Here is a 13,421-nt window from a genome sequence, read left to right as displayed (position 1 = left end):
ATTTAGATATAGGGATTTTTAAAATATGGGTTTTTTTTAAATATAGGTTTTTTTAGCAGTCCTGAAGCTTTCAGGTCTTGGCAGTCTTTCATGTGCTTATTTGAAGTAGTTTTACTTATCTTTAATGACAAAGATAACAGAAGAATTTTTACAGTGCAATCCTTTTTTGGGACATGCAATGAGATAATGAGTACTGTCTTTTCCAGCCGCATACACTTAAAAGTGTCACTCTGACACAGAAATATTTGAGGTCTTGGAGTAAATAAGAAAGATCTTTGCAGTATATAGCCATCCTGTTTTACTCTACTGCCTTTTACTCCAGTGGGGAAAAATAGGCTAAAATTTTCAATGGTTCTTTCAAAGGTGTTATTGTGGTACTTTACCAGCAGATTAAGCCGAACTATTTTTCCAAGGGTCCACTTTTCATGTGTTTATGCAGCTGAGGAGTACTTTGGAAATTCAAAATGGTATCCTTGCAGTTGCTTACTACCACAGTCCCCTGACCTGAGGTAAAGGAAGAAGAGGTTTTTTGTTTGCCAGTGTTCTGGTGTGGAGCATCTCTCACTACATTCCGAGAGTATCTGAATTCAGCTTCGAAGTGAAATAAAAAATTCTGTATAAATAATAAATAATAAAAATCATAATAAATAGAATAAAAATCATTCTGTCTTCCCCTTTGTCCTGTTGCTTTCAATTAATACCAAACATGGAAAAGGGAAAATTAATTTAGAAAAGGAAACAGCGTTACTGTGATACATGCCAACTGCCATCTAATTAACTGGCTTCTATGTTAAATTCCTTTCCAATTAATTGACTTTTACATTAAATTAATTTACAGACAAAATCTTTCGGAGCCTGGCAAAAGAAAATATTTGCAACTAACAAGTGAAATAAGACAATTGTGTCTCTAATGTTCAGACTATTTTAATTAGGTCTATGCTTAATTTTAATCACATTCTACCTTTTACTGACTACAGCGCAACTTATACTCTTAAAGGAAGCTGCCACACTGAGTGCATTGTGGAATTGTCAGCAGTATCTAAATAATTTGTTTTATCTGTTTGTGTTCTTCACATTGCAATACCTGGAAGAGGGAGATCATATGCAATTTACTTACAGATCCATAAATCTCAATTTCCCGAAGTCCTTTCTGTATTGCTAAAAATTATTATTTTCAGTTGTACTTTCATTTTATTATGTTATAGTTTGGTAGATCTCTAGTATTCATGGTAATATGAAACAAGATATATTTTTAATAGGTTAATTTATAAATGGTCTTGATGCAATCAAAAGCATCTTTTAATAATTTGTTGATTTAACTGACAGATTGATGATATAGATCTTATTAGTGCAAACATGGAAAATTCACTGGCTTCTATTGGTGGATTTTGCTGTGGAAGATCTTTTATTATTGATCATCAGGTAAGACAGATCTCTTTTTAAATAGTCTGGCTGGCACTATTAGTTACTTATATATAAGAGTTAGTTATTACTCTCAAATAGCAAGTATGATATAGATGATTATGCAGTATTTGATTCTATACAGAAACTCTCTGGTTCTATGAAATATTGTAGATGAATTGGAGACCTGCTTTGAAATCCTTACATGTAGGTGTGGAGGAGAGGCTGTTTATATGTACATGAATTACCTTTTAAAACATTGTCTACATTACTGTAAAAAAATTTTTTTTTTCCTTTTCTTCCCTAGCGATTGTCTGGTCAAGGCTATTGCTTTTCTGCCTCCCTACCTCCTTTGTTAGCTGCTGCTGCTATTGAGGCTCTGAATATTATGGAAGATAATCCAGGTACATAATTGAGGAAAATGTTGTCCTTTAGTTTTTCTTCACCCCAGACTAATAAGTTGAACTTCTCCCTACTTTGATTCCTCACCTTTTTACTCTGATGTCCTCTTTATTTTTTTGCTAATTAATTTTGCATGCATGTTGTTTTCTTCATGTTATTTCCCACTCTGCTTCAGTCTTTCCTTCCCTTTCCTTCTTACAGCTGCAAATAAGCTGGTTATTTGAAGCTAAGAGGGACACGGGTGGTTTTAAAAAGCAAATAAATTTTTATTCTGCTGCTTAGATCAGTGATATGCCTCTTCCTTAAAAACATTCCTTCAGCACAAATGAAGGAAGAGAAGGTTAAATAGAAACAAATGGTAATATATTTCCTCAGGACTGAACAACACTCTCCTTTCCACTTGCACTATATAATTAGGTTTTGTTCCTTCTCTAGTTAAGCATTCAGGCAAGAGTCTCAGGAATGATCAGGGTGCAAACTGCCTGCGATTGTGCAGGACCAAATACAGGGCATTTGTATAAAGTCCGCAGATAGAAATTTCTGCTCTAGGAGTCATCTAGAAAAGCCCTTAAAGATAATCTAGTTCCAACACCCTTGCCATTGGCAGGGACACCTAGACCAGGACCCTCATCCAACCTGGCCTTGAAAAATCTTTTTCCTGACTGGAAATTGAACCCAGGCCACAGCGCTGGCAAATCCCTGCCACTATAACACCTGGGAACGGAATTTTACTTTCATTTTATTTTTTTTAGGAAGTGGATGGGCTGAGAGGCACATGAGGACAAAATTGGCCAAATTGTGTATATTTGGTTTTAACTTTCATTTGCATCAACAGATTGGAGGACATCTGTAGAGATGCAGTATTTAATTTGTGACAAATAAATGAAAATTACTGGGTAGCCCATGCCCAGGCCTCTGAAGTGAAATAGAATCAAGAAAAAATTAAGAGTAAGTTACAGGACTGTTAGGTGTAGTGTAGGTTTAGCCTTCACCAAGGAAAGAAGCCACGATTTGGAGATCCAGGAGTCAGTTTCCTCTTAAGGAATCTGCAGTGAATTGGGGATAGGATCAATGAGCAGCGCCTGCATGGCAATAGATATTTATGGATATTTATAAATCAGACCTGCCATTTCAGTCCCATTACAAGGTGTTTATGTCATCATTGCCATATGGTCATGAACAGCAGCAGCTCCATATGCAGCTGGAGTAATGAGATAAAGGGAAGTAGTGCATTTGTCAGGACTTAAAAGCTTGTCATTTCCTGGCAGAAGTGGGAATCGGGAACATTAAGAAGAGTAGTAAAGAGACTTAGTAGTTTTAAGATATACATACCTTTGATTCCAAATGCTGTATTTGAAATCTTAGAGAAATAGAAAGTAGAAACAGGAAATCTAAGCCTTTTCTTTTGGATTTTTTTGTAATGTTTTGTTTTCTTGTTGCTTTTTGTATGCAGACATTTTTCAGACTCTCCGGGCTAAATGCGAACGAATTCACAAAGCTTTACAGGGGTAAGTGTGGGGTTTGGGGCTTTTTAGGCTTTTATTTGGCTATGCCTTTATAATGCCAACTTTAAAGAACTTTTCTTGCCCAAATCTGTTTCTGGTTTTACAGATGCTTAGCCTGGGATATGTACTCTCAATTATGTATGTATTAAAGCAGGAATAGTATTCTTTCCCAACTGTCTGTTACACTACTAAAAAGAGTACAAGTTTTTTAAATCCCTCACAGGTTTTTAAGTGAGATTATACCTTAAGGCTAGTGAGGAAGTCAGCAATCTCTTACACATTAAAATCTTCAGGAGAGCGTGATAGCTCTCAGCAACACAAAGTGTTGATAAGCATTTTGAAAATTGTGTAAATAAAAGCATTTGGAATGAGGCTTAGCAGATACTCTTTCAGACAACCCAATGGACCTTTCAGTCACCTTGAATACAATATTGTTCTTACATATTTGACTTGAACGTTAAAATAATAAAAAATTACCCGTTGTTCCGGAGACACATAGAAAATTGCTAGAATTCATCTGAAAAATAAGGTTTAAAATTTCCTAACACTGTGCTGTTTTAAAACATGACTATACTGACTAACTGCTTTTTTTTTCATGTCAGGTATTGCTAGTAGAAAGATACAGAAATTGCTGTGATATTCAACAATAATTTAATGTGCAATAATTGTTCAATTGTATTTTACAATTCTTCTTCTTGAATAATTTTCTGTTGCATATTCCAGAAATTAATAACCTTTAAAAACACTTATACAAAATCTCTAATGCATGATTGATTATACTAATTTATTTGGAATCATGCTACCATGAAATTATCCGAGTCTTCTTAAAAGGTGTGTTAAGCCAGCTTACCAAAGTCCAGAAATCAAAATTACACCTCATAATTGATATGCATTTATATGACCTGTTAATTTTGGGGACCAGAGGTCTTGCTTGGATATTGGATACAGATTTTTGGATGGTAATAACTCAGTCCTGATTGTGTGTGATGTGTCAGGACAATGACAATCAAATGGCAGTCATTCAGTCAAATTCTAGAAACCCAAATGACACCTGTTTCTATGTACAGATGAGGGAACAATTCTAGTCATATAACTAATTTTAGAGGAGCTTCTGACTAAGTGACAGATGATGCTGTAAAGATTTTCTACAGGAAATAATTTAAAATCATAAATCTTTCCAAATCTTTCAAAACCTCCCAGCAAAACCTTTGCTCCTTCTTATCCCTTAAGTGATAAAAAAGTTTATTATTATTCTTAGTGTAGACTCGAAAGACTTGACCTAGCTTGCTGGGTTTTTATCAGCAACTTACAGGCCTAACACAGACATTGCTCTTACATCTTCATAAGGATTCTTTAAGAATTTTTGAATGATTAATTCTTTTTGCAATAGGATGAGTAACTCTTGTTATACAAATGTACTGAAACTCCTTAATAAAGACATTCGCTTGACAAGTTTTGTTATCTTTGTGTAATGCAAGCTGAAATGCACATATGTTTTGTCTGTATTAGTATCAGTAAAGTGAAATATCCATCTTTTCTCACTCACCACCTAGAAGGGGAAACACTTGTTATCTAGAATTTCAACATGTCTTCAAGTAGGATGTACATCAAAGCCTTTTTATTTGTTTTAGGATTTCTGGTTTAAAAGTAGTGGGAGAATCTTTTTCTCCAGCATTGCACTTACAGTTGGAGGAGAGCTGTGGATCTCGAGAGAATGATGTGAAGTTACTCAAAAGAGTTGTGGATTATGTAAGTGTCCCCATAGTAATTAAAATATATCATTGACTTTGAATGTTAATAATGAAGGAAAGGTAGGGAGGCTTGTTGGGTAACTTGTTGGATTATCTTGCAGGAATGCTGCAAGAAACTCAGTTTCTTTACTGATAATACTGCTCTATTAAAGATCATACTCTAACCATTTCTTGCTGCCGATAGTTAGGTCTTTAGCTCTGGATTAAAAAGTATACATTAGACTTTTTACTTCAGGAAATAACTATTTCCTGTTCTTTATTTCAGTGCTCAAATCTGCATATAAAACTGTTTCTTAGACAACTTTTATAATGTTAATAAGAACATGTTCTGGAGGTGCACTTTAACCATTTAAGGTCAACCTTGGCTTTGAGTTTGTGAATTTGTGTTTTTTATGTATGAACAATCTCATATTCTATATGTAGTATTTTTCCCTTCTTCAATATATATTGGTTCTCTTTGTCCCACATGGGGAGGTGGGGCTTAATGGAAAGGTTTATATATCCGGTGGCAGATAAACAAGACTACACAACAAAGAAATTCTGAAGTTAATTTCCTTGTAAATACGCTTAAATATGATTTAATTGCCTGATAAATACAGTATGTTTGCCTGATTACATGGAGATGAAAACTAAAGACACTGCACCATAAACTGTTTTACATGTTAAAGCTGTATTGAAGTTAGAAGTGATTTTGCACAACCTTCCCAACCTCCATTTGGGAAAGAACTTGCATTTATCTTGACACTAGATTAATAAAAGCTAGTTATATATATTTGGTGACCAAAAAGATAAGGTATCAGAAATTCCCAGGATGACCACTGTATTTCCTTTATTTGTAGTGCATGAATAGTGGTATTGCGTTAACACAGGCTCGCTATCTGGAGAAAGAAGAAAAATGTCTTCCTCCACCCAGGTTAGCAGAAAGTTATTGTGTTACTTGATTTTCATTGTGTATGGCTCTCCATCTCTTTTCTTACAAAGATGGAGTTTTGTTCAGTGGACTGGATTAAATAGTTGGTTCTTAAAAAAATGGAAGAGGCCTCATTTTTGAGGTATATATTCAGTGACTGTTACAGGTTGCTAGTACCATTAAATAAATGTATCAAAACTACCTGTATCTTGGGGATCAGCATGTAGCCTGTTAGCAGGCACATTTCCATGAGCTGCACCTCTGTAGGTAAAAAATATAACAGATTTCTGCAATGTGTATGGCGGGGTGGCAGAGCGGGGGCAAAAAAGTAGTTTGACCACATCTGTTTAGTCGTATGTCTTGTTTCTGGTTGAATTTGAATTTGTAACAATTTCCCTACAGATAGTGATCTTAATGTGTTGAAATTAGTACAAAACAATTCTAAAGCTGAAGTCTAGGACTAAAGTTTACTGTGTATGTTCTGGTTTTCTTTTTCTAGTATTCGAGTAGTGATAACAGTGGAACAAACAGAACAAGAACTGGACAAAGCTGCATCACTTCTTAAGGAAGCTGCACAGTCTGTATTGAATTAGACTGCTGTTTTTGGATTCCTCTTTCCCCACATTATCAGGATAAGTGTTTTACACTGTACAGTGACTTCCAGATTCTTCCACTGATGGCACTGAAATCTGATTAGCAAAATTGTTCTAGAGTGGTACAAATGCAGTGAGGGAAAGAATGCTGAATTTTGGAGTTGCTGAATGATACCGTATTGTTCCAGTTCAAACTCTACCATTTATTAGCATTACTTAAAATGGGATATCACTATTGCATTCATGACTCTTTCATATGTTTAATATAAAAAGTTTTAAATTTATTTCCTCAAACCCTTAAACATTCTCAAAAATGTGTATGAATATTCAGTTTCACCCCAAACCATGTAAAATGTATTGTTTTCTCTGCATTTTCTCAGAATGTGGGAACTTCAAATAAGTTTCAAGGAATTATTCCTCCCCACCTTCCAGATGAAAATACACTGTTCCTAATACTTCTTCCAAAAGGAAGAAAATAACACATTAAGATATAATTTTGTGCTATGTCATTTATTGTTGAATTATAGGAGGGAAGAACTTCAGCTCTTTTTGTTTATATATCTTTCTCTAACCATTTTTGGCAGCCAGGTTTTAAGAAAGAAAAGCCTGGCCAGAGAATTCTATTGTCTAACCAGTAAATTCATATCAAATACTATTTGCTTCCAGCATTCCATATGTAATTATATGCATGTTTGATATTATGGGTGAGGTTTTTCATATTATTAACTTTAAAATATCTAAATTCAAACCTCTGAATTGTGAAACTTACGTAATTCCAATGCAGTATGTTCAGATAGGGGAGCTTTGTACCAGTCTTGAAGAGGAGTAATAGGCAACATGGAAAATGAACCAAGGTTTTGAAACAGCAACTGAATACTAGCTTAGTCAAACTGCTTTTAAACACAAAAATGATGTGTGCTTAGTTTTATCTTAAACATCTATACCTTAGAAGGGAAGACTCACAGATAGCTACTAAAAGTTTAGATGGTACAAATACTACTGAAACACAACTCAATCTTTGCACATAAAATTCCCAAGTAAATTGATAGTAGTATCTGGAGGTTGTGCTGTCAGGATTTTAAGTAAGCACAGATGGACATTGCACATACGGACACTTTACTTCAATCAGGAAACTGGTAAGGAAGTATGTACCTTTTTATAAAACAAAAAACATAGCTTTTTATTTCAAGATTTTGCTTTAAGAATGCCTGTCTAAAAATTTTGTATTCTGCCTAATATGTGTTGTTTTGTACTTACGTGCCTTTTTGGTTGCTACTACAAGGATTACAGGACTATTTTTGAGAAACATCATTGTTAAATATAAAGTTAATTATGTTTGATTTAGATTTTTACTTATGCAATTGGATTTTGTAGCAATGGAATATATAGTTGACCATACATTGTTGAATATTCTACATTACGTGAGCATAGTCTATGTTGCCTCCAGTTTATAGAGACTGTTTCTATGCTGGCTTTCAAAACTTTTCAGCTGTGTACATTCAGATAGAACATCTAAAGTTGTGTTGGGGCACTTCAGTGATTGTTCCTTGACATTTGAAATAGTCAAATCAGCATCTGTGCAATGTAGAAAAGCCTTCATCCCAATGTGAAAGAGTATTCCTATTTCACTGACATTTATGTTTTCTCTATTAACTGTGAGTAAAAGCCAGTGAGAAGCCAACAATTTAAAAGAGAAAAAAATGTGCAGAATGAACTGACTCCCATTTTACAGACTGGAACTGAAGTGCCGAACAGTCACCTTGAAGACCCTCAGAGACTGTAAGAAATGGAAATTGTTATCACTCTACTTTGAGCTTTTGAGCCATTTTTGGTTTGATAATTGAAACCCGCATACTCGAGTAAAGTCAAGCCTTTGATGTATAAACTTGGAACAAACGAGGTACTTTGATTCAAGTGCAGCATAATAAATAGTTTTGGAGTTAAGATAAAGCAAAGGGAAGTTAAGCAAATAACAATTGCCATTGAAATCCTAGGTTGCAAAATCTATATTTAATTCTTGCATTTTATTTTAGGTTGTCTGCAAATGGGGTGGAATTTTTGTTGTGCTTAGAGAATTAGCAATAATTTTTAGATAAATGGATTTGTGTTGTTATTTTTGTTCTTGGTTTGTTGGGTATTCTTGCTTTTAAATGCAGTGATGACAACTAAAGTAGCAAGAAGCAGAGTGAAATTTCTAGCAGTTTCAAAGCTGTGACTAATTGGTTCTGATGAAATAAAAGTTCAAAAATGTTGCTAAGAGATGCCATAATCTGATTCATTTGACAAACACATACCCACCATTAAAACATTGGTAAAACTGCCTTTGTCCTTTTTTATTGTTTACCAGTGTATAGGAAAGAAGCATTTGGATCCCAGTAAAGTGAATACCTTGGCTGATTGCAGTTGAAGTGTTGTTGTAGTGTGTGTTTTACTGACAGGTTATATGTATGGTCTCTGTGAGAAATTAAGACACTTAAGAGATGTAACTGGTGGAGAGGGATATTCCTAGTCAGTTTAAGCATGTCTGGCTCCTCTTCATTTTGAGTTTTTTGATAAATGTCTCTGACATGGCAAGCAGATGAAGAAATGGGTGGCTCTGGGGAAAAATGTTGATTGGGGTTAGGGAGACAGCAGGTGATCCTGATTAAACATCTGACATTTGAAAAGTCAGAAGCCTGTTAAGGTGCTTAACTGCCCAGTGCTCTTGGCTGATAGATATATGAACAAATCTGTGTTAGTTGCTTTGTAGTTATGTTTGGATGAAGTGGGATTTTTCCATCCATTTCTTCAGATGTGAGCGTGAGACTGGAGTTGAGTGGAAAGGTATTGAGTGGGATATTGTGAGATGAATCAAACACAAAGACCTTATCCCAAACTTCAAAGTATCTTTTGAAAATAAATTTTATTTCAATCAATTTATGTATTTTGCTTTGCCAGATATTTGGAACAGAGTTTCAGCTAAGTGGATAATAGATCCAGTATTTTAATTAGTGATCAAAAATAAATGTTAATTTTTTTTTAATTGAAGATTAATACCTGGTAGTTGAGAAGGAAGGCATTTTAACTGTAAAAAGCTGGCCATTTATTGAAATTGTCTTGATGGAAGCAATTTTTTGCAATATATGGGATAGACTGGAAAGCATTTATACTTTGAAGGTATTTTAGCTTGAAGAAACATGTCTATGTGATATATATATACTTATTTTAAACAAAGAGATTTATTTTCCTTGAATATTTAAAAATAAATGATTGCTATTTGTGTAGTTTTATGGTTTTTACAGGAAAAACTACGGATGCCTTTTCTGTTTATTATAGTAATCATTATTTTTGGATAGGAGGTGAAATGCATAAGGAGGGTATTAAGAAAGAAAGAGATGTATGGCTGAATAACTTTGATTTTTTTTTTTTTTTCACTTTTGAAATATGAACCCAGTCAATGCACAGAATAGTGTACTGTCTCCTTTCTGTCACTCCATCTGGACTTTATTATTTTAAACGGGGTTGCGGAGTGTTGGCATTCACTGATCTATGAAGTTGCTACCGCAAAAGTGTCTTGCATCTTAAGATGACTAGAGAAGTACACGTGTAAATGTACAGAGCTGTAAATGCTGCTTAAATAGAGGAAATATTTACAACTAACACAAAGCATTTGTACATTAAACTGTTTCAGTGTCCTAATAAAAGGAAGTGTCTGGATAACCTTTCTTTTTGTGTTGTTACGTTCTTTGGCAGTTTTCATGGTAATAAGGTATTATACTCTGTCTTGCTGTTGATAGATTTTCCAGATTTTAGTTTCCTGTCCATTGTGTACTAGGTAATTGCAAAACATGCATAGTAGAAGTCACAGAAACTACTAAATCAGCTGAAGAGTACCTATCAGGGAAGAAGAGTTTCTACATGTCCAATTTCTAATACTTAGGTAGCACACACTTGCTGAAAACCACTGTTGGAAGTTTGACAGTGGGCCAGATACAGTTTTGTTGTGACTTAGAATAGAATTTCTGGTGTATCATACCCCAGCTTTGAGACAGCTTTACAGAATAAAATACTGCAATTTTGCCTACCATGTTTTATGGATAAGATTTATCTATCTTCCCTTGCTATTAGAGGTGTTACCACTTAGCTCTGCATGCTGTTTGTATAACCAAGTTGCATTTTCCAACAAAGGATTGAGAACTGGCAAAAACCAGTAAGTATTGAAGTTGAAGGAACACGTTAAGTAGAATTGGAAATGTGTAATCCCGTGTTTAACGTACATTTTGTGTAGGCCAAAATTAAGTGTTTGTCTCACTCTAATCAGCATTTGTCAGACTGTGCTCCTGTTCTGGTCTCCACAATTTAAGGAAGACAGGGACAGATTGGAGAAGGTCCAAAGGAGGACCATGAAGATGGCCAAAGGGCTGGAGAACCTGCCCTATGAAGGAAGAAAGACTGAGGAAAATTTTTCACTGTGTCGTCCTTACACAGTGTCTACAAAGATGGCAGAAGCTATCTTCACAACAAGCCACATGGAAAATAGAAGAGGCAACAGAATCATAAAAGGGGTTGGGTTGAAAGAGACCCTGAAGATCATTTAGTACCAACTGCCATGAGCAGGGTTACCTTCCACTAGACCAGGTTGCTCCAACCCCCATCTAGCCTGGCCTTGAACAGTGCCATGGATGGGTCATCCACAGCTTACATGAGCATCATAATAGAATCATTACGGTTGGAAAAGGACCTGAGATCATCAAGTACATCCTTTGACTAAACACCACCATGTCAACTAGACCATGGTATTAAGAGCCACATCCAGTCATTTCTTGAACACCTCCAGGAATGGTGACTCCACCATGGCCCTGAGCTAATGCTGTGCTGCGTGCAAGTCCAAAGAGAGCCTGGAGGTCTAGCCATGGACCCGTCTGCACTATGGCAGGCACACATTAAAAAGAACAGGCAGACAAGGCATGCTCCTCACCTAAGAGAGCCTCCCCTTGAGCTGATGTCAGTGCACGCAGTGGCAGAGGCAAAGAAGTAAAGAGAGGGGACTCTTCGTTTGTGTTCCACACAGAGGTTTATTCTGGAGAAATGACAGGGACGAAGAGCCGAGGACCTGACAAGGGTCCAGGGATTTTATAGTGGGGATGGGAAAGGCAGGGAAAGGGATCACATCCAATGGGATAGGGACAAGTAGGTGAGGTCGACAGTAAGGGAACCAATGGGAACAACACATAGGAGGGACTTGGAGAAGGATCCAATAGGGCATTGAGGAACGAAGAACTTTCTAGAGCATATGCATACTAAACAAGGAAAATGGATATACATAACCTCATCCATAAAACTGGGATGGGAAAGCATTAACCTATCTGGGGAAAACATGCAAATATCAGAACAAAGGAATCATGGGTTCTCGCCATAACTGAAAGTGATACACTAAACTTGGGGTGCTGACCACCAGAGCTGGTTGTCCAAATTCTCATCAGGAGACAGAGTGGCTGGAACCACTTGCACTGCCACACTGAACAGTCTGTTCCAATGTTTGGCAACTCTTTTAATGAAGAAATTCTTCCTGATATCCAACCTGAACCTCCCCTGGCACAGCTCTCCACCAGTTTGGCAAGCTAATGAGCAAAGATGCTCTTCCCCTCATCTGACAGATGGACCCCATCAGCCCCCCAGTAGACCTGGTTTCTCAAGGTGAGCCACATGGAACCTGATATGTACAAGTTGCATAGTGAAAGGTTTCATCTTGACATAAATTTTTTATGGTGGGGAGAATGGTCAATCACTGGAAAGCAACCTCCTTAGGGATTATGGGAGGTTTCCAGGATATGGGTAGGCAGGCTGCTGGATAATGTCCTCTAGGCTCCCTTTCTCACCAAAGGTTGGACCAGATGATCTTTTGAGGCCCCTTCCAGCCTGGCCTGTTCTGTGATTCTGTAGTTCTGTGACTGTAATTCAGAACAGGAAGTGGAAATAATTTTTCACATGTGGTCTAATTAAAATTGGATTTTGTTTGGAGCAAGCCCGTTGTTAATTACCAGTGTCACAGTAGGTGTTGAGAGAATGCATGAGCAAGAATTTAAACTCTGTGCATTACCATAAGTACAAGTTAGGCTGATGATTGAAAGGATAAAAAAAGGTAATGGAACACCAGCACTTCATGATAACCTGAGTGGTGACTTTGTATTCCTTTCCTCATTTTTAGTAGTTTGGACTTTTTCTGTTCTTTCACATAATGAGATAAAGAAATGGCTGTTCTCAACAGTGAATTGGTCAAATATGATTTTTTTTTAAATTTTAAATTTGTTCAGGATGATAGTTTTTAATAAGCTAGCTTCAGTTCTGTGTATCATGCTTGTGCAGAGTAAAGTTTTGCCTTAGTGTCAATAGTGAATGTGAACTTTAGTTACAGAATCTAAACAGACTACAATACCCCTTTACCTTTGTATGCAACCTTTAGACTTAAAATATGGGAGTATTTAAGTGGCCTTTAAAGTAGCTGATAGTAAGGAATACTTAATGGCAATGAAATTCCTATCAGTGACTGTTCTGATAGAATATTTTATTGCTGAAATACTATAGGTCTATTTTTTATCCAGCCTTAGATTTTCAAAAACAGGCTACATACAAAGAATTGCTACAGTAATCTACCCTTGCATACAGTAATCAGCATTTGCAAGAATAAATTTCCTGACTTCTTCATGGATAAAAGAACTAGGCATGATTGTTTTACTAAATTTGCTTATTAAAAATTTTTAATAAATTTTAAATACATTAACTGCTCAACTTTAAAAACTGCTTAACCTATTCTCACTATTTTGAGAATAAGAATTTTAAAATGTTTAAGGATTTTAAAATATTAGAACATTAAAATAGG

General features: G+C 35.8%; 1 protein-coding gene across 1 annotated transcript in view; it reads left to right on the top strand.

Moving 5' to 3' along the window:
• Positions 1 to 10,266, top strand: part of SPTLC1 (serine palmitoyltransferase long chain base subunit 1) — a 34,551-nt gene extending 24,285 nt beyond the window's left edge. The window contains exons 10-15 of the mRNA XM_069001581.1: positions 1,327 to 1,422; positions 1,709 to 1,805; positions 3,257 to 3,311; positions 4,940 to 5,057; positions 5,899 to 5,972; positions 6,469 to 10,266. Coding sequence (XP_068857682.1) covers positions 1,327 to 1,422; positions 1,709 to 1,805; positions 3,257 to 3,311; positions 4,940 to 5,057; positions 5,899 to 5,972; positions 6,469 to 6,562 — 534 coding nt within the window. The 3' untranslated portion in view covers positions 6,563 to 10,266. The remainder of the gene's footprint in view (positions 1 to 1,326; positions 1,423 to 1,708; positions 1,806 to 3,256; positions 3,312 to 4,939; positions 5,058 to 5,898; positions 5,973 to 6,468) is intronic.
• The last annotated feature ends 3,155 nt before the right edge of the window (positions 10,267 to 13,421 follow it).

The sequence above is a fragment of the Aphelocoma coerulescens genome (genome assembly GCF_041296385.1).
Source record: "Aphelocoma coerulescens isolate FSJ_1873_10779 chromosome Z unlocalized genomic scaffold, UR_Acoe_1.0 ChrZ, whole genome shotgun sequence".
Taxonomy (NCBI): domain Eukaryota; kingdom Metazoa; phylum Chordata; class Aves; order Passeriformes; family Corvidae; genus Aphelocoma; species Aphelocoma coerulescens.
The sequence above is the reverse complement of the archived record's forward strand: the minus strand, read 5'-3'. Positions and strand labels throughout refer to the sequence as shown.